Source organism: Hippopotamus amphibius, chromosome 9 (genome assembly GCF_030028045.1).
Source record: "Hippopotamus amphibius kiboko isolate mHipAmp2 chromosome 9, mHipAmp2.hap2, whole genome shotgun sequence".
NCBI classification, from domain to species: domain Eukaryota; kingdom Metazoa; phylum Chordata; class Mammalia; order Artiodactyla; family Hippopotamidae; genus Hippopotamus; species Hippopotamus amphibius.
Window position 1 is genome coordinate 29,815,405 of NC_080194.1, and position 20,778 is coordinate 29,836,182.

The window sequence follows — 20,778 nt, forward strand, 5'->3', positions numbered from 1 at the left end:
GCACTATTTACAATAACCAGGACGTGGAAGCAACCTAAATGCCCATCAACAGATGAATGGATAAAGAAGGTGTGGCACATATATACAATGGAATATTACTCAGCCATAAAAAGGAATAAAATTGAGCTATATGTAATGAGGTGGATAGACCTAGAGACTGTCATACAGAGCAAAGTAAGCCAGAAAGAGAAAAACAAATACCGTATGCTAACTCATATATATGGAATCTAAAAAAATGGTACTGATGAACCCAGTGACAGGGCAAGAATAAAGATGCAGATGCAGAGAATGGACTGGAGGACACAGGGTTGGGGTGGGGGCAAAGGGGAAGCTGGGACAAAGTGAGAGAGTAGCATAGACATATATACACTACCAACTGTAAAAGAGATAGCTAGTGGGAAGTTGCTGTATAACAAAGGGAGATCAACTCTGATGGGTGATGCCTTAGAGGGTCAGGACAGGCAGGGTGGGAGGGAGCCGTGGGAGGGAGGGGATATGGGGATATATGTATAAATACAGCTGATTCACTTTGGTGTACCTCAAAAACTGGTACAAGAGTGTAAAGCAATTATATTCCAATAAAGAGCTTTAAAAAAAAAAAGAATTGAAAAAAAAATATGTAACTAGTGCCTGGATTATGGAGACCCATGTTTGCAAACAAAATAATTTCTGCACAAAGGCACACAGAGCAGTTAAAAATTCTGAATACTTGGACAGCTCCCCCCACCCCCCAAAACAGATAAGAAATATCTCTCTTTCAGGCCTGCTATAAGGATTACATGTTAAAAGGTATATAAACATCCAGAATAGTGTCGGACATGTAGTACATGATCAGTGAGACACTGGTTTACTAAAATACCACTATGTGCAAAGGCAGATCCTACAAGTGAAACCCAGCTTTGCTATTTCCAGTTTTATGCTCTTGGGAAAGATCCTTCTGAATTTTTACTTCTCACCTGTAAAAGGCAGATAATACAACCTTTCCAACAAAGATTAAATGAGATAATCTTTGTGAATAATGATTATATACATAGCTGATATTTCAACAAATATTTAATGAGTACCTTCCATGTAGCATTAGCAGATGACACATCCTGCAGTGGAAGCACGGAGTCCTAACCACTGGACTGCTAGGGAATTTCCCAGAGACTCTTTTTTAACCAATATATCCAATTGGAGGTAACATGAAAACTCCTCACCATGGCTTTCTTTTTTCCATCCCCTGCCTGTGAAGTCTACCTTAAAGTATCACTTTCTTCCATTTATAAAATTCAGCCACTTTTCAAAATGCCTACTTTGTAACTGGGATTTATAGTGCATATAACACATTAAATTATTAGGCATCACCATTATTTATGAGGGAGGCCAATTTAAGAATAATTTGCTCTCTCTATACTTCCCAAAAGTGTGTCCACCTAGAGGTTAACCATAGAATGAATCAACACATAAAGAAAACTGTACCTTTTCCTGATATAAAATTAAAATTCTGTTGTATCATAAAATCCAATCACCATTAAAAATTATTCCACAGGGAATTCCCTGGCGGTCCAGTGGTTAGAACTCCGCACTCTCACTGACAAGGGCCCGGGTTCAATCCCTGGGCAGGGAACTAAGATCCTACTGGCTGTGGAGTGCAGCCAAAGAACAAACAAACAAAATAATTATTCCACAAATCAGGGCATAGTTAAAAAACAATTTCTATGAATAAGTTTTAAACATTTTAAAGTAAAGGAATTTATGAAACTCATGATGTAAAACTAGCAAACATCTGAAAAGATAAGGTACTCATGAATAACTGTTAACATAGAAAGATGTACAGTATATTTCGTGAAAAAGCAGGTATTAATATTATGATTCACTTCATAAAAAATAGGTATGTATAAGAAAAAGTCTTGAACGATATATACCAAAATGGGTTGTTTTTAATTTTTTGGCTGCACTGCAGGGCCTGTGGTATCTTAGTTCCCTGACCAGGGATGGAACCCATGCCCCATGCATTGGGAGTGTGGAGTGTTAACCACTGAACCACCAGAGAAGTCCCCTACCAAAATGTTAACAGTAATCACTTAACTCTGGGTAGGAGGATGTAGATTTTCTTTTTAAATTACTATTTTCCAACTTTTCCAAACATGCAATTTAAAAAGCGTTTAAGGGACCATCTAAAGGGAGTTTATAAAGAATATCAAAACCAGTATTATTTCAACTTAAATAATATATGTTAATACTTACAAGGAATGTCTCGATAGCCATTTTCTAAGGCATGAAAGTAGTTCATGAATTGTAGAGTGGGAATTTTAAATATCTCCAATAAGCCAGTGTCTTGAAACAGGGTATACATAACCTAAATGTCAGTTAAAAGAAAGTTTGCTTTAAAAATCAGAATTTCCATTTCTAGTTGAATATAATGTTTTTGTGGTTTGCATTTGGGAAAGTTAACCGTGTATGTCTTTAAGTTAATAATTTATTAAAAACTTCCCTACAATGACTTCTTTCCAAAACATGAAAAAGGAAGATACCTACCCTAAAGCCCTTGAAAACCAAAGAACAATTACCATATCATGTTCCAGTTTTGAAAATTTTCCACTCTTTCCTTTAGCTTTTCATTCATAACTTACTGAAGGGCACATGAACTGTATTCTATTCTAGTCCTAGGTGTTAAAAGAAGTTAGGACAATATATTTATCACATTTCTGTCCCTAAAGAATTCAATGTAATAAATTATATGTCCTCCACATAATTTATCCTTATGTTCTCGCATTTCATAAATAAGATCACTTTGGAGTTAATGAGAGTGATATTTCAGGAAGGTTAACCTGATGTTGTATGGACCCACCAGGAAGAACTTTGAGTCTGGGTGGTAAAATGGAAGTATTGTTCCATGGTTCTAGCATGAAATAGACCATTTGGCCTTGGGTAAAGCACAGGGAGGATAAGTAAAGAAGATGAAGCCTAAGTTCCAGTCCAAAGAACTAGATCACCTTTCATGTCCTTTTCAACCTCAAGATTTAATAAAAAGTAAATCTTTATTACTTCTTATTGTAAATATTTTAAAATTGGTTATGTAATTTATTTATTGGCTGCACTGGGTCTTCGTTGCTGCTTGCAGGCTTTCGGCAAGCAGGGGCTACTTTTCGTTGCAGTGGCTTCTCTTGTTGTGGAGCAAGGGCTCTAGGCACGCAGGCTTCAGTAGTTGCGGCATGTAGGCTAATAGTTGTGGCTCATGGGCTTAGTTGCTCTGTGGCATGTGGGATCTTCCCAGACCAGGGCTCGAACCCGTGTCCCCTGCATTGGCAGGCAGATTCTTAATCACTGTGCCACCAGGGAAGTCCCTTCTTACTGAAAATTAAATCCCATTATTATGGGCAAATAAACTACTTTTCATATAAATATATACAAATTTATGAAATACTTTATATATAAAATATATATTTGTTTTTATATATATGGGTTTTTTTTTTTTTAATACTTTTTTTCTTTTTTTTTTTTAAGGCGCACGGGCTTAGTTGCTCCGTGGCATGTGGAATCTTCCCAGGGCAGGGCTTGAACCCATGTCCCCTGCATTGGCAGGCAGATTCTTTACCACTGTGCCACCTAGGAAGTCCTATATATGGGTTTTTATATACAGATTTCTCTTCAAATTTTCTATTGAAAATTTCTGAAAAAAATAATTCAATGAACAATGTTGAACTTGTACCTAAACCAATATTATACATCTTTAGATTTTGCTTTTTTAAAGATTCAAGAAAAAATTAACTTCTAAGAAAGCAGTAGAGATTTGAAACAAACCTGACTGAGGATCCTTCCTGATTTCTCTCCCATCTTTTCTGCAAGTTCAAAAATTTGAAAATTCCAGTTACTCATATTTTCTATTAATGAGTCATAATCTTCTATTAAAATCAGATCCTGTGATGCTTCTTGTTCAATCTGTATATGTAGGAGGAAAGAAAAACAAACCAACTTAACCTTACTTTTTATAAATATTGTTAATCTACAGCTAAATGAGAACACAGATTTCTAAGTGTTCTCATGGTCAATATTATTTTCTATAAGTTATTCTCAAATATAAACTGTACTTCCTACTCTTTGTAGAATGTTATCTTCAGACAAATATATAAACATATCTTCTAGTCATCAAAGAACTTATTGGTCTTTACACTACTTTCATAAATATATTTTATTTAAAAAACACTGCACAAATGTAAAATCCATTATTTTCGTTTTGGAAGTTACAGGTATCAAAGGATAATAGAGAGAAGCTTAGATCCTTAAACTAACATTTATTTCTAGGATAACTTCCCAAAAGAAATGGATTTTTTCCCCCAAAAAAGCTTAAATTTTGAACTTTAAGAACAAAAAAAAAACCCCTACAATTATAAGTAGGTTATTTTCATTGTTTTTAATGACTATGCACATACTTTATTTTTTCATATTTTAACACATACCATGAAGAAAATATCAGCATGGCAAGTAGTATATTGACTATAAAACTAAATGTGTTCATTTAAAAATGAGTGAAAAGAGCTAAAAAAAAATAAAAAATTAAAATGAGTGCACTTAATTGTTCTAGGATGATGAGTTTAAAAGTACTTATTTTTAACCCAAGGTTTTCTTTCTTTCTTTTTTTTTTTTAAACATATATAACTGATTTACACTGTTGTGTTAGTTTCAGGTGTACAGCAAAGTGATTCAGTTATATGTATACATATATCTATTCTTTTGGAGATTCTTTTCCCACATAGGTTATTATAGGATATTGAGTAGAGTTCCCTGTGCTATACAGTAGGTCCTGTTTATTTTATATATAGTCGTGTGTATCTGTTAATCCCAAACTCTTCATTTATTTAAAGAAACTTTATTTTTAGGTGTTATAGTGACTTTTCAGTAAAATTTTTTTAAAAAAATCATATTAAAAACCTTGTTCTGGGCAAAAATAACACACTTAGTACTAACTAATAATATATTTCACCTTAACATAATCATATTGAAAGTTTATCTTTTACATTTGGTTGCTCTTCATTCTGTGCCTCTTCTTTTAGGTGACTGTCACCTTCCCAAAGTAGTTTTCCGCAGTCTCCGTTCTCTGTTGCCACTTCTTGTTGGGCTTCTGTAAGCTTGAATGACGTTTTTGAGAAAATGGTGCTGTCTTCATCACCTTTCAAAAAGCACATAAAGTAATAAACAAAACCTGTCCTATATGAACAGTTTTATAAGAAAAATTTGTAAAAAATATTCACATAAGTTGAACTATACTGGCAATCCAAATTAATGGCACAATTAAGTTGTATCTTGTTGGACCACGTGGCCCAGGTACCTTGTGCTCAGGCACTATTTCACCTGATTATGGCTACTCATGGATGAACAAGATGGGTGGATATTCATTGTGAGACTGAGAAACTGAAAATGTTAGTCCCTCTCAATAGGATTTTTTTTTTAAACCAATTTCATATAAACAACTTCTAACAGCTGAAATTGTATGAGTTTTGGATACACAAATTCTAAGTTCATAATTATGGACGAGATTAAGGCACATCTAAACATTAAAAGTGTCATGAATTGAGAGTTATTTCTCTACCAATGTGATTAATAATATTCTTTTCCCCAAATTACATGGAAAAGGGAAGCAGCATTGGTAGCTAAATAGTATTCACTCACATGCAAAAAAATATTCATACTCATTCTATTTGTAATACGCTAAACAGGAAACTCTCCCAAACCCCATCAACAATAAGCAAACTGCAGTGTACTCACAAAGCTAAACACCACAGAGCAAAAAGAAAAGAATAAACTTCAATCACGTGCACCAATATGGATGATTTTTAAAAACACAATGTCAAGAGAAGGAAGCCAGTACATACTCTGATTCTCTTTATAAAAATGTTCAAAAACATATCAAAATTGATACACATGAGTACTGAAAGGATAAACATTAGCTTTGGGGAAGATTCCTGGAAGCAGGGCATGAGAGGAAATTCTGAGGTGCTGGTAGTGTTTTGTTTGTTGATCTGGGTGCTGATTAGACATGTATATGAGATGTATGAAAATTCGTCAAGCCACAAGCCTAGGATTTATTTTTCAATATGTAGGGATTTTTAAAAATAAGTGTTTTTAAGAGTACTCATTTGAGTTGACTTTCAGAAGAACTAGGTTTGTTTATTTGTTTGTTTATTTTTATTGAAGTATAGTTGATTTACAATGTTGTGTCAACCTCTGCTGTAAGGCAAAGTGACTCAGTTATACATATATATATGTTCCTTCAGAAGAACTAGGTTTAAATCCTGATTTTTGTACTTAATAATGGCAAGCCTTTTCCCCTGTAGAATGTGGATAATAACACCTATTTTACTAGATTTTACACATAATAGGTGATCAATAAATGTGAGTCAAATCTGAACCTAACACACTGAATATACTAAAAAATCATTGACCGATCATGATCAGGAAGTATTACCCTTTGGAAAATATTACTTTTCAAATGTTTCCAAATGAACACACCTATGTTAAGAAAAATTAAAAATTTAGACTATTGAACTGTTCTTGGTAAGTTAAGGCACTAACTATAATTATATTCTAAAATAGCCATCAATCCAAAAATTGTTGACATTTGAAGTACGATTTACTTTTTAATGATCTAAATTCCTAATAACTATATCTTAGAGATAATAATAAAAACAGATGAAATAAATGTAGCAATTTCTTTTCCAAAGATGTCCACAACACTACCTCTTATCCCACATGCATTCTTCTGAAATGTATTCTTATCACTCCATCAGGAGAGCATTTATTTCCCAACCCCTTGGAATCTAGACCGGCCACATGACTGCTCTGATTAACAAAATATAACAGAAGTGACAACTTTGTCTGGTCTGGGTTGAGCCATTAACTGGACTGGCAGCTTCTGCAGTCTCCTCTTTGGGCCTCCAGCCAAAATGCTGGAAGAAGACCAGAGAGGTCATATTTAGATGGACTGGTCAACAACCAAGAGACACATGAGACATCGTGGAAATTCAGTCCAATCAATCCTTTGGAATGACTGTCACCATTGGCAATATCTGACTGCAGCAATCACATGAAGCCCTCAAGTGAGAATCACCCAGCTGAAATCAGTCAATGCAAAGAACTGTGAGAATTAATAATTTGTTGTGGTTTTTAAAAAGCTTTATTGAGTATAATTACATGCCATAAAACCCACTCATTGTAAATGTACAATTCAATAATTTTAGTAAACAGAGTTCTGCAATATTCGCGACAATCTAGATTTTTTGGTTTTGGGTTTTTTTTTGGGGGGGGGGGGTGCGGAGCCCAGAATTTTTGTTTATATTATCATCATTATCTTCAAAACACCTGATTGCTTTGGTCTTTAGATTCAAAAAAGTCTGCCATTTTTTTTTAATTGAAGTACAGTTGATTTACAATGTGTTAATTTCTGCTGTACAGCAAAGCGATTCAGTTATACAAATATATACATTACTTTTTAAAATTATTTTTTGGCCACAGTACACAGCATGCAGTATCTTAGTTCCCTGACCGGGATCAAACCTGTGCCCCCTGCAGTGGAAGTGTGGAGTCTTAACCACTGAACTGTCAGGGAAGTCCTACATTGTTCTTTAATATTCTTTTCCATTATGGTTTATAAGAGGATATTGAATATGGTATCTGTGCTGTACAGTGGGACCTTGTTGTTTATCCATTCTATATATAATACTTTGCATCTGCTAACCCTGACCTCCCACTCCAACTCTCCCCCACCCCCCTCCCTCTTGCAACCACAAGTCTGTTCTTTATGCCTGACAATCTAGTTTTAGAACATTCTGATCACCTCAAAAGGTACCTTCATGCCTATTTACAGTTAATCTTTATTTTCACCCCAGGCAACTGCTGTTCTGATTACTGTCTCTATAAATTTCCCTTTTCTAGATTTTCATAAAAATAGAATAAAACAATATAATTTTTTTTGTTTGCTTTTTTTCAGTTAGAATAATGTTTTGAAGTTTATCCACGTAATAGCACATATCAGCAGTTTGTTCTTTTTTTGTTAAACAGAATCCCATTGTATGGATTATACCACATGATATTTATTCATTTACAGGTTGATGGACATTTGGATCTTTTCCAGTTTAGCACTATGATGAATAATAATGTCATAAGCATTAATAATCCTGTCTTTGAGTGCTCATAAGTTTTCTCTTGAGTAAATTCTTATCCGTGTTACTGCTAGGTAATATGGTAAATTTATGTCTAACTTTTTTTGTTTGTTTTTGTTTTGTTTTGTTTTTGGCCCTGCCCCACAGCATGAGGGATCTTAGTTCCCCAACCAGGGATGGAACCTGCACCCCGTGCTGTGCAAATGTGCAGTCTTAACCACTGGACCACTAGGGAAGACTCTGTCTAACTTTTAAAGAAACTGTTAAAATGTTTTCCAAAGTGGGTTTACCATTTTACACTCCCATCCGCAATGCACAAGTTCCAATTTCTTTGCATCCCTGCCAACACTTAGTATTGTGTGTCTTTTTGATTACAGCTATTCTAGTTTAAGTTTACTGGTATCTCATTGTAGTATTAATGTGCATTTCCCTAATGACTAATGATGTTAATCATTTTTTCATGTGTTTACTACCCATTCACTTATATCCTTCATATCCTTCACCAAAAGTCTTTCACCAAAATATCTAAAATCTTCTGCCCATGTTCTGAGTTGGCTGACTTACTATTGAGTTGTAAGAGTTATATATCACAGATATAATCAGACCTTTGATGTATAACTTGCAAATATTTTTCTCCCAATCTGTGGTTTGTCTTTGATTTTCTTATTGGTATCTTCTGAAGTGGAAATAAGTTTTGAAATCAGGTAGTCTCAGTCCTCCACATTTATTTTTCCAAATTGTTTGGCTATTTTAGTTCATTTGTATTTCCATGTAAATTTTAACACCAATTTGTCAATTTCTACCAAAAAAAGCCTACTGGAATTTGATCAGAATTGCAATAAATTTACAGATCAATTTGGAAAAAAAGCCCTGTTGACAGTACTGAGTTTTCCAATCTGTTTGCTATGCAATGCCTCTCAATTTATTTAGAGTTTAATTTTTCTCAACAATGTTTTATAGTTTTCAGTTTATAAATCTGCTGTTTTTGTTAAATTTATTCTAACTTTATTCTTTTTGATACTATTGTGAATGGAAAACTTTTTGTAATTTCAATTTATGATGGTTCATTTCTGGTATATAGAAATACAATTGTTTTTGTACACTGACCTTGTGACTTCGCTAAACTTGTTTACTGGTTCTAATAATCGTGTATGTGTGTATTCTTTGGAATTTTCTACAAATGATCTGTGAATAAGGACAGTTTTATTTCTTTATTTCCACTCAGATACCTTTATTTTTTTATCTAGAAATTTTCCTGGCTAGAACCTCCAATATAATAGTGAATAGCAGTGCTGAAAGTAAAAATCCTTCTTTTATTCTTCATATTAGGGGGAAAGCATCAGTCTTTTTCCAGTAAGGATAATGTTAGCTTTGCATTTGTTTCAAAGATTGGTTGAAGAAATTCTTTGATATTACTGGTTTGAGTGTTTTCATCATGAAAGAGTGTTGGATTTTGTCAAAAGCTTTTTCTGCATCTATTTAGATTATCAAATATGCTTTTTTCCCTCTTTAATGGGGTGTATTACATTGATTAATTTTCAAATGCTAAACCACCTTGCATTCCTGGCATAAATACCAATTGGTTTTATCTGTTGCTAGATTCAGTGTGCTAGTATTTTGTTAAGGATATTGGAAATGTTGGTCTATAGTTTTCTTTTCTTGTGATCCCTCTGTCTGGTTATGGTATCAGAGTCATACTGGTCTTTTTCATAGAATGAGTTGGGAAGTTTGCCTTCCTATGTTTTGGAAGTTTGTGAAGGATTGGCCTTCTTTCTTGTTTTTCAGTCCTTTAAAATTCCCCAAACTATTAAATTGTACACTATAAAAAAAGGGTGAATGTTAAAGTATGTGAAGGGATTGATAGGCACCTATAACCCCTGCCTATCTGTTTCTGGTTTACCTTTATTCTTAGGATGTAGTACCGCAGAATTTATCAAGTTATTCCTAGCACAGCAAGCCTTCAGCTCCAGTCTCTGTCTCCCTAGTCCTGTGAGGCTACCAAAAGGGACTGCTCACTCCCTCAGTTACTAGCCCCTCTGGAAGCCGCAAACACCTTTTGGTAGCCCCAGACTTAAGACTCACTTTCTTGGACTGCTATCCTCCTCCAGGTCGTATACGAGAAATTCTGAGGAGCCTATTACTTCTTGGATAGCTTCAAGCAGAGTTTTTTGTTGTTGTTAATAACTTGTAACTTTTCTAGCTACCTTCAAGGGATGTGATGGTCGGTGTTACCCAGTTAACTATTACTGGACGCTTGAGTCATCAATGATTTAACCATAATTTTATCACTGACAGTATTTCTTGTTGGAGGGTATGTTTCAGAATGACATAATTAAGTTTTAAAACAACTCCTTTGTGTAATTATTTAAAAATGGACACAAATCCTTTTGAGCCAAGATGATGCAATTTAAATTTCGATGTTAATATAATTAATTTCACTATTTATGAACCCTGGCTGTAACATAAGACTATATTCATTTGTACAGCACATTTTTACTCTTCAAAATACTTTCACCATCTATTATTTATAATTTGCTAATAACTCCTCTGTGAAGTAAATAAAAATTATAATTTTCATTTTAAAGATGGATAAACTAGGAGAACTCGAGGTATGGGAGGGGGCGGGGGGTGAAGGGGAAACTGAGAAGAAGCGAGAGAGTAGCACAGACATATATATACTACCAACTGTAAAATAGTCAGTGGGAAGTTGTTGTATAACAAAGGGAGTCCAACTCGAGGATGGAAGATGCCTTAGAGGACTGGGGCAGGGAGGGTGGGGGGGACTCGAGGGGGGGGCGTCAAGGAAGGGAGGGAATATGGGGATATGTGTATAAAAACAGTTGATTGAACCTGGTGTACCCCCCCAAAAAAAAAATAATTAAAAAAAAAAAAAAGATGGATAAACTAAAGCTAAACTCATTAATTTATCCATTAAAAAAACAATGTAAGAAATTGTCTTAAATTTAAACATACATGACTTTTGCAGTCTCACCTGACTTTTCCCTGTGGTAGTCTGTGCCAGACTCTGGTCCAGATGCTGATGCATATTTCAATATTTGATGCCCACAGCTTATAAAATAAAACAGATAAATATGTACATATGATAAATGAGGCAACATTTTTTTTTTACCTAAATACAATCAGAAAATCTGCTTATTTTTTAACTGCAAGATTCCCAACTGCAAAATATCCTAATATTCCAATCTCTCTATAAACTTAATAGGCTTTATCCTAGAAAGCATCTGTGTCCCCATGAAGGAAATAACATATTTTGAAAGTAACACTCAGATCTGAGGTAAATACTTATTACCATCAAAGCAGAAATGAGAACGAACACCATATGAACTGGGTACTATAAATAGGTACTAAATTAGTACACCATAAAATAATTCTCATACATTTACTGATATCTTGTGATGAATAAAATACTACTATATTTCACTTCAGATGGAGCTCATTTAGCTGGGAAATGAATAATAGCACTGAAATGAAAAAAAAACTGTTTAGAATAAATACTAGAGGAAGAGGATGTAGTATTCATTAATCATCTAGTTATAATACAGAGCTAGAAAACCAGTAATACTTTATTAAAATAACCTATATTTTTAAACAGATAATAAACACTTGGGAAACTTACCTGTTACATAAATTGCTATCAGAATTTTTAAGTTGCTGATAAAAATCTGGTGAGTGGGGTGCACTGCTCAGAGATCTGTGTAGAATAACACTTGGCTTAGTAAGAAAATCAGCAGTGTCAGGAAATTCCATAGGCGATCGGTTAGTTGGAGAGCCAGCAGATACTGGTCCATGACTGGGAGAATTCACGCTGGGTGAAGCACCTAAAAATTTGTGAGAGAAGAAAGAGATATGTATGTATGTATGTATTGATATGTATGTATATGTGTTTATTGTGTGTTTGGGTATTTATAAAGAGCATTTTCCTTCTTTAAAGCAAAGTACTTATAATAAAACGATAAACTAGATTCCTATATGGAGCTATCTTCAAGACACTCTATGAATTCAGGCAGAATACAGACCATATGTGTCATCATCAATGACTGTGGAATAAACACCCTGTGGCAGGACGGCACACAGTAGGTAAATACTAAAAGTATAATTAAAATGTACATAGTGTGTGGCATAAATTTTCCTGATTCGTACTGGTCTTTATCTTTCACATTTGTGTCCCTACCAGCTTGATTATCCACATGAACAAAAGCATCGTCACCAAATTTTATTGAATATTTTTCAATACAATAAAACTCATTTTTATCGAAGAACCAAAGTTCTTAATAGCACTGAGCAGGCTGAGCATATGATAAAATTATATGAACACAAACATCAGATCCCTTAAAAAAATCCACATCTTTCCTGCTCATTCATTCAATCAACAAGTATTTGAGAGACTATTTTCCACTGGAAAATGTGATGGGTTTCACAATGGAGAAAAAGATGCCATCCTTACAACTCAACAAATCTAAAGTCTAGTGGAAAATACAAACAAGTGCTAAGTGTTAAAATAAGGGGGAAAAAAAGAGTGCTTCAGAAATATATCCCTAATCCTATTGCTTTACTCAAGAGCCTTTGCTGGGTGTCTTGAACTAAGGGTATATCTGGAGAGGTGTAGGCGGATTTAAAACTTTATTTCGAAATAAAGATACAAGTAAAGGGTGAGTCAGAGCAGAAAGCAAATAACAGTTATTAAGGTATTATGGTATTTTCAGACATAGTTACAGATATGTGTGATGGTTAACTTTATATGTCAACTTGTCTAGGATATTATGCCCAGTTGTTTGATCAAATTCCAGTCTAGATGTTTCTGTGAAGGTATTTTTCAGATGTGATTAACACTGAAATATGTAGACTGAATAAAGCAGATTGCCCTTTATAATGTGGGCTGGCCTCATCCAATTTGTTGAAGGCCTTAAGGGAAACAACTGAGGTCTTTCAAAGAGGAAGGAATTTTGCCTCCAGGCTGCCTTTGGAGTCAAGACTGCAACATTGACTCCTGCTAGAATTTCCAGCCTGGCTGCCTGCACTGAAAATTTTGGATCTGGCAGCCCTCACAATCTGGTGAGCCAATCCCAATCAATCAATCCCCCCATATGTATGTATGTATGTATGTACGTACACAGTAGTCAAAAATTATCCGCACACTGTGGCTGCAGAATTTACAGAATTTTTAGTATAACTGGAATGCGGATAATTTTTGACTCACCCTTATATGTAGTAGGTAAATACACACACACACAAACATCCTATTAGTTCTCTTTCTTTGGAAAACCGTGATAAATACAATGTATTATTTTATTTAATCTTTATAATAACCCTGTGAATTAAGTAGTATTTTCATTTTACATGTGCAGGGCTGACACTGCTGTTCTATCAAACTGATTTGTTTAGAGGCTCCTATAATTTCATACAATGTTAGGGCTGAAAAAGATTTTATAAATAATCTGGTCAAACACTTTAATGCTTCAGAAGAGGAAACTGAAGACTAGAGAGGGGAAGTATCTTGCTTGTCAAAATAATAAGAGTTAGTTACTAACTGGAAACTAAAGTCTCAATTTTCAGCATTCTTTTCTCTAATTATACTAGTGAGTGTCCAAAACCCTGACAAACAGGCTGAGAAGAATAAAGGATAGACTAATTTTGGGGTAGAAATCTGATGTAACATAGAAAAGCTTCAAAGAAAAGACAAAATGGTAAAGAAAAATGTAGCAACCGTTAGAAAATACTTCCTACAATACAGATTCATCATTTTTATTATAAACCTTTTAAATTGTGAAATACAACACACATACAGAAAAGTTGTAACAGGAATGCTCGCCACTTAAGCTACAACATAAAACATGGCCAGAGATCAGAAACCTATGTCCAATATCTAATTCTCCTCCCTCTCATTAAAGGAAAGCACTACTTTGACTTTTATGTTTTTCTTGCCTCTCTTGATATTTATACCACATATGTATCTCTTAACAATTTAGATTAGTTTTGCCCTTTCTTTGAACTTTGTAAATTGAATCAGCATAAATGATTTTATGCCTTGCTTACTTTACTCAACATTTTAAAAAGATATTTCACATGTTCATTCATTTTGAATGACATACAAAATTGTATGTGTGAATATAGCACAATTTTATTTCTCTATTCAAGTACTGAACTGCCAAATTGTCTTCCAAAGTAGCTGTAGCATTTTACTTTCCCACGGGTGAAAGTAAAATGCTACAGATGTATGAGTGTTCCTACTTCTGAACATTTTTCCAACACTTGTTATACTGTCTTTAGAATTATAGACATCATAGTGGGTGTAAAGTCATGGTTCATTGTGGTATTGATTTGCATTTCCCTGATGACTAATTATGTTGAGTATCTATCTTTTCATTTGCTTAGGGCTATTTTTATATCTTATTTGGAGAAACATATTCAACTCATTTACCAGTTTTTTAGTGAGGTCATTCATGTGTTTAGTTTTAATATATCTTTGTCTATTCTGAATACAAGTCCATTGTCAAATTATAATTTGCAAATGTTTTCTCCCATCCTGTGGATTGTCTTTTCACTCTCTTTAGGCGTCTGCTGAAGTACATGCAAATGATATAATTTTAATGAATTCCTATTATCAATTTTTTTCATTTATGGACTGTACTTTTGGTGTTTTAAGAAAATCCAAACTCACAAAGATTTTCTCCTCTGTTTTCTTCTACAAGTTTTATGGTTTTACTCTTACATTTGAGTCCATGAGCACTGTGAGTTAATTTTTTAGTATGATGACAGGTATGGCTCCAAATTCATTCTTTTTCATTTGTATAGCTACCCAGTTGTCACAACATCATTTGTTAAAAACACCATTCCTTCCCCACTGAATTACCTTGGTACCCTCACTGAAAATCAACTGACTATGTAAGAGTTTATTTCTGGTCTCTTCGTTCTATACCACTGAGTTGGAATATCCTTATGCCAGTGCACTGTCTTGATTACCACAGCTTGGTAGTAAGTTTTAAAATTTAGAAGTCTGAGTCCCCCAATGTTTTTCTTCTTTTTTATTAAAGATTGTTTTAGCTCCTCTGGGTCCCTCGAATTTCTATATTAATTTTAGGATCAGCTTCTCAAATTTCTACAATGGAGCCAGCTCAGATTTTGATTTGTACTAAACTTAGGACAATTTGAGGAGTATTGCCATCTTAACAATATTAAGTCTTCTGATCTATGAGCATGGGATATGTTCTCATTTATTTGGGTTTTCCTAGGACTTCCCTGGTGGTCCAGTAGTTAAGACTCTGTGCTCCCAGTGCAGTGAGCACTGTTGGATCCCTGGACGGGGAACTAAGATCTCACATGCCGCACAGCACAGTCAAAAAACACAAAAACAAAAAAAAAACCCCCACACATATTTGGGTCTTCTTTAATTTCAGCAATGTTTTACAGTTTTCAGTGTACAAGTCTTGCACTATTTTGTTAAATTTATTCCAAAGTATTTCATTCTTTTTGATGCTAACTGTAAATGAAATTATTTTCTTAATTTCAGTTTTGAATTGTTCATTGCTAGTATATAGAAATACAATTGATTATTGCATACAGATCTTGTATCCTGCCACACTGATGAACTTGTTTATTGGTTGAAATAGGTTTTAATGAATTTCTTAGGATTTGTAAATATATGATTATGTTGTCTTTTACATTAAAACCTTGGATTGTAAGTAACTTGTTCTGCGAGTGTTTCACAAGACAAGCAAACATTTCTAATAAATTTTAACTTGATAAACGAGCGATGTCTTGCAATACAGGTAGTACGTGACGCCAAATGTCACATGATCACAACTGAACCAGTGGAGCTGACCACCGATGAACTGATGGATCTGGACCGCGAGCAACAGCAAGAGGTTATGGAGGAGATCTCGTCTGCAGAGGAGGAGGAGAAAAAGGGTGGAGGAATCCCTCACTTCAAATGAGATGAGGGAGATATGTAAAATGTGGGAAACAGTACAAAATTTTGTAGAAAAACACCACTCAAATAAGGCTGTAGCAGTGCGAGCGATGAATCTGTTTAACAACAAATGCAGTGTCACATTTCTGCGAAATCCTCAAAAGGAGGCAAAAGCAAGTGTCATTGGATAGGTTCCTTGTTAAAGTTGCATTGAAAAGAAAAAGATTCCATTGAGCCAATAAACAGCAGTGATTCCATTAGTGATAGTGAAAGTCGTCCTACACAATAACCCTCCTCTCTCGTCTCCCTCATATCAGCCACGCAGGTTTTAAAAAGTAAGTGCAGGTTAATTTGTTTATTTTTCTTTATATTTTGTATTTTCTTTATTATTTTGTATTATATTACTGTATTGTAATCATTTTTATATGAATATTTTTGGGTTGTGGAACAAATCATCTGAGTTTCCATTATTTCTTATGGGGAAATTCTGTCTGATATACAAGTGCTTTGGCTTACAAGCATGTTTCCAGAATGAATTATGCTTGCAAACCAAGGTTTTCCTGTACCTGTTCTTACCTAAACTTCCCTGGATAGAACCTCCAACCCAATATTGAGTAGATGTGGTAATTATTTTATAATTATTTAAATTAAAATAATTATTTTATAATTTTATAATTTCTAGTTCTTTATAGTCTTTCTGTGGTGAGACTCTCCTTACTTCAGATACGGTTTCCTCAAGTTCTTTAAACATATTTATGGTAGCAGATATAAAGTCATTGCTAAATCCCAAATCCAAGCCCCTCAGGGAAATTTTGTTGGCTGTTTTTCATTGTCTACACGGAAAAAAGTTTCTGGTTTCTTTGCACGCTTCATAATTTTTTGTTGAAAACTGGACATTTTAGATGATATATTGTAACAATTCTAGTACCAGATCTCTCCCACCCTCAAGGTTTATGTTGCTAGTTTGGTGTTTGTTCGTTTTTTTGTTTCTGATTATTCATTGAGTGATTTTCTGGACTCATTATGTAAATTTTGTTTTCTCTGAGGTTTGTAGCCACTGAGTTCTCTGCTGCCTTTTTTTCCCCCTTTCCTCCTTGATTTATGCTTGACTTCTTAGAAATCATTCTTGGGTCAGTATAATTTAGATGAGACAGAAGATTACTTTAAATGTCTTGCCTGTATGTCATCTGTAGATGAGAATCTGTTTGAAAAGATACAACTTCAAACTTCCAGGCAGTTTACAAGACAGCTTTAGCTTTTACTTCCTGCTTGTGTAGGACCTCAAGGTCAGCTACAGGTGGCGTGACCAGGGCCGCCTTCTTTTCCAGATCTTTCCTGTGCATGTGCACAGCCCTGCACATGTGCTCAGCCTAGTATATGTGGTTGGGTAAGCATCCAAATTCTTTTCTTGGATACCCAATTGTTCTGGCTCCATTTGTTAAGAAAAACTATCCTCTTTTGTTGCCAGAGCTTTCCACTTTCCCATGGTCATGTAGTGTCCAGGATTTCCTTTGAAATTCCCAATCGGCTTTTGTTTGCCCCAGTTGAAATCATAGCCTTACGCACTCGCAATGTTGCCTGGCATAGGGTGTGGGGTTTTTTTGTTTGTGTTTTTGGAGAGCTGAGCTCTGAGTCAAATGAAACATCCACAACACCCGGGGAATAGAGAGGTTTTCCAGGGAGCTTGGACAAAACGTTTACTGTACCCTCAGGTTGTTGCTTTTAATGCAGTTTCTAAAGAGGTCAGACTCTAATGGCTGCAAAGCTAGTGGCTTTTAAATGTAGTACCGGTGAGCTGGGGAGAGAGAGAGTTTGGGAACTCCCCCCAATTAAACTGTCACAGAACCCACTGTCTCACCAAGGTTCAGTAGTTAGTTTCTCTTGTATAGGTGACTTCTAGTTTGTTCTCTGGCTTTTGTTTATGTGAAGTGGTTAAGTTTAGTTTTTTTGCCCCTGTTTTTGTTGTTTTAGCAGGAGAGCAAGTTTACTAATATCCTCTCTCTGCCATTTGGGAAGTCGATCTCTATCTGATTTTAATCCTCTGAAACTTATTGAGACCCTGTTTTATGGCTCAGCAAATGGTCTGTTTTGATCAATCTTGTGTGTGCCCTTGGAAAAAATATGTATCCTATAATGTCTGAGTGTAGTATTTTATAGTCAGGTCAAGTCAGTTAAATAAATCATGTTGTCCTAATCTTCTATGTATCTATTACTAACATTTTGGTTTACTTATTCTACTAGATAATGAGAGTGGTGACTTAAAATCTCCAAAATGAATATAGATTTGTCTTTCTCTCCCTTTATTCTGTTAATTTTTGGTTTGTGTATTTTATTTTAATTAATTAATTTGTGGTTTGTGTGTTTTATACCTATGAGATCAGACCTGTGTCCTTATATTTAGTGTGCCTTTTGTGGAAAGCATGTACTTGAATCTTGGATTGTTAATTCTCTCAGTGTTAATTCTCTGACAGTCTGTATCTATTAACTGGAGTGTATTTTCAATTTTCAATTTTTTGTTGAAAACTGTACTCAACAACTCTGGTCAGAACCCTGGCGCCCCTGCCCCACCAGCCACACACACAAGGTGTATATTTAATATGGTTTGTTTAATCCACCATCTTGCTATTTTCTTTTTTAGTTATTCTGTTTTTTTTTCTTATTTTCTCTTCTCTTGGATTATTTTAGATTATTCAAGTTTCTTTTTTTAAAATCATGCCATTTTACCTCATATTAGCTTTTTACTTCTTTTTCTTTTATTCTTTTAATTCTTACCCTGGTTATTACAGTGTGCAGTATTAGTTTCTTTTAAGTTAGAACTTTTTAGTACTTTTCAATCATTGCCAGTACATTGTAAGTTTAGTTTACTCCTTTCCCACACTTTGTGCCACTGTTACCATATACTTGACTTCTTTATACATTATGCAAGCCACAAGGGAGTCACTGTTTTTAATGATCCATATTCCCTTACGCACCTACATGCTGAGGCTTACCACTGCTTTTCATTCATTCCTGCAGATCCATGCTTCAGTCTGGATCACTTTACTCCTACCTAAGGAACTTCCTATGTTAAATCTTAGTAGTACAAGTCTATTAGCAACAAATTCTACCAGCTTTTATTTGTATAAAAAAAATGTTACTTCACCTTAATTTTTAAAAGCTTTTTTCACTGGATAAAGAATTCCAGGTTGGCAAGTTTTGTTTTGCAATACTTTAAATATGCCACTCCTATTGTCTTTGGTGACTAGAGTTAATAATACTGTATTGCATATTTGAAAGCTGCTAAGAGAACAGATCTTAAAAGTTCTCATCACAAGAAAAAAAATTTTGTAACTGTGTGGTGACAGATGTTAACTAGACTTATTATGGTGATCATTTCACAATATATACAAATGTCAAATCATTTTGTTGTACACCTAAAACTAATATAATGTTATATCAATTCACCGCTCCCCTCCCCACCTCACCCCTCCCTGCTGCCCCACCCATAGACAGACAGATAAAAATTCTATTAGGATGACTTATTAAGATACAGGATATATTCAGGGCTTTTTCCTACTCTCATATTAAGATTTCTTTTCCCCCTCCACAATTACCATGATACAAAAGAATGCCCTTTCCTGAGGGTTTCCCTTGTTCTCTGTCTGCAGCTACTCAGGTTAAATAGTTCTATATTTTATCCCTGAATTGCTAGTGCCTAACAAAATTTTTGCCTGATACATAGTATGTGTTCAAAAGTTAACAAATGAGTGAGCAAACTGTCAACTAACAGCCTACCCAATCTGCTTAGTCATGTTAACTTACAACACATGAAATAGTATTTGAAATTAGCTATGAATAGGTAATGACAAGGTTTGCACTACCATATATACACTTTGAGACCTCCATATTTAAATCACGAAGAATGATTTCTTACCAGCTCTTCTCAGACCTACATGGTGAGTTATCGATACAGAAGATGACCTTTGCTTCGGGATTGTCAGTAGATTTGAACTAAAAGGCCCATTTAGGTAGCATCCTTGACTAAAAGGGAAAAATAACAGGTTAAGGTTTTTAAAAACATGAGAAATTCCTTTTCCTTATGGTCTTCAATTCAATTAGCAACTATCTGCTTATAACATTTAGTGTAGACACCTATCTAGCACCTAAAGAGTAAAGCAGAAATCAGCAAACTTTTTCTCTGAAGAACCAAGTAGTAAATACTTTGGGCTTTGCAGGCCATAAGGTCTCTGCAATTACTCGACTCTGCCACTGCAATATAAAAACAGCCGTAAACAATGATAAACAAATGAGTATGGCTCTGTTTCAATATAATTTTATTGATAAAAACAGGTATGGGCCACATTTTGTCCACAGGCTGTAATTTGCTGAACCCTGGCATCAAGCAGGTTATCAATATCACCTGGAGGGCTTCTTACAACACAGATTGCTAGTCCCACCCCCAAGATTTCTGGTTCAATAGGTCTGGGATAGGCTCAGAGGACTGGCATTTCTGACAAGTGCTTAGGTGGCCCAGGAGCCTCACTGAGAACCATTGGCCTAAAACACACAGGTTTTCACCATCTTCCACTCCCTTTCTTCACAGATACTGACTACCCATTAACCCATTCAGTCATATCCTGTAACTGAAATGTTTATTGTAGGTTTCAGGGGTTTTATGAAGAGATTAAATATAGGTGAGCAATTACAGTACACCAACTGACACATAAAAAA

At 34.8% G+C, this 20,778-nt stretch overlaps 1 protein-coding gene across 2 annotated transcripts in view; it reads right to left on the bottom strand.

Moving 5' to 3' along the window:
• The window catches only part of PDE3B (phosphodiesterase 3B), a 170,208-nt gene that overhangs the window by 31,814 nt on the left and 117,616 nt on the right, over positions 1 to 20,778 (bottom strand). For both annotated transcript variants that reach the window (XM_057750047.1, XM_057750045.1), the window contains exons 5-10: positions 19,982 to 20,088; positions 11,779 to 11,980; positions 11,134 to 11,210; positions 5,001 to 5,152; positions 3,787 to 3,924; positions 2,230 to 2,341 (exon numbers count right to left, since the gene is read on the bottom strand). In XM_057750047.1, the coding sequence (XP_057606030.1) occupies positions 2,230 to 2,341; positions 3,787 to 3,924; positions 5,001 to 5,152; positions 11,134 to 11,210; positions 11,779 to 11,980; positions 19,982 to 20,088 (788 nt within the window). The remainder of the gene's footprint in view (positions 1 to 2,229; positions 2,342 to 3,786; positions 3,925 to 5,000; positions 5,153 to 11,133; positions 11,211 to 11,778; positions 11,981 to 19,981; positions 20,089 to 20,778) is intronic.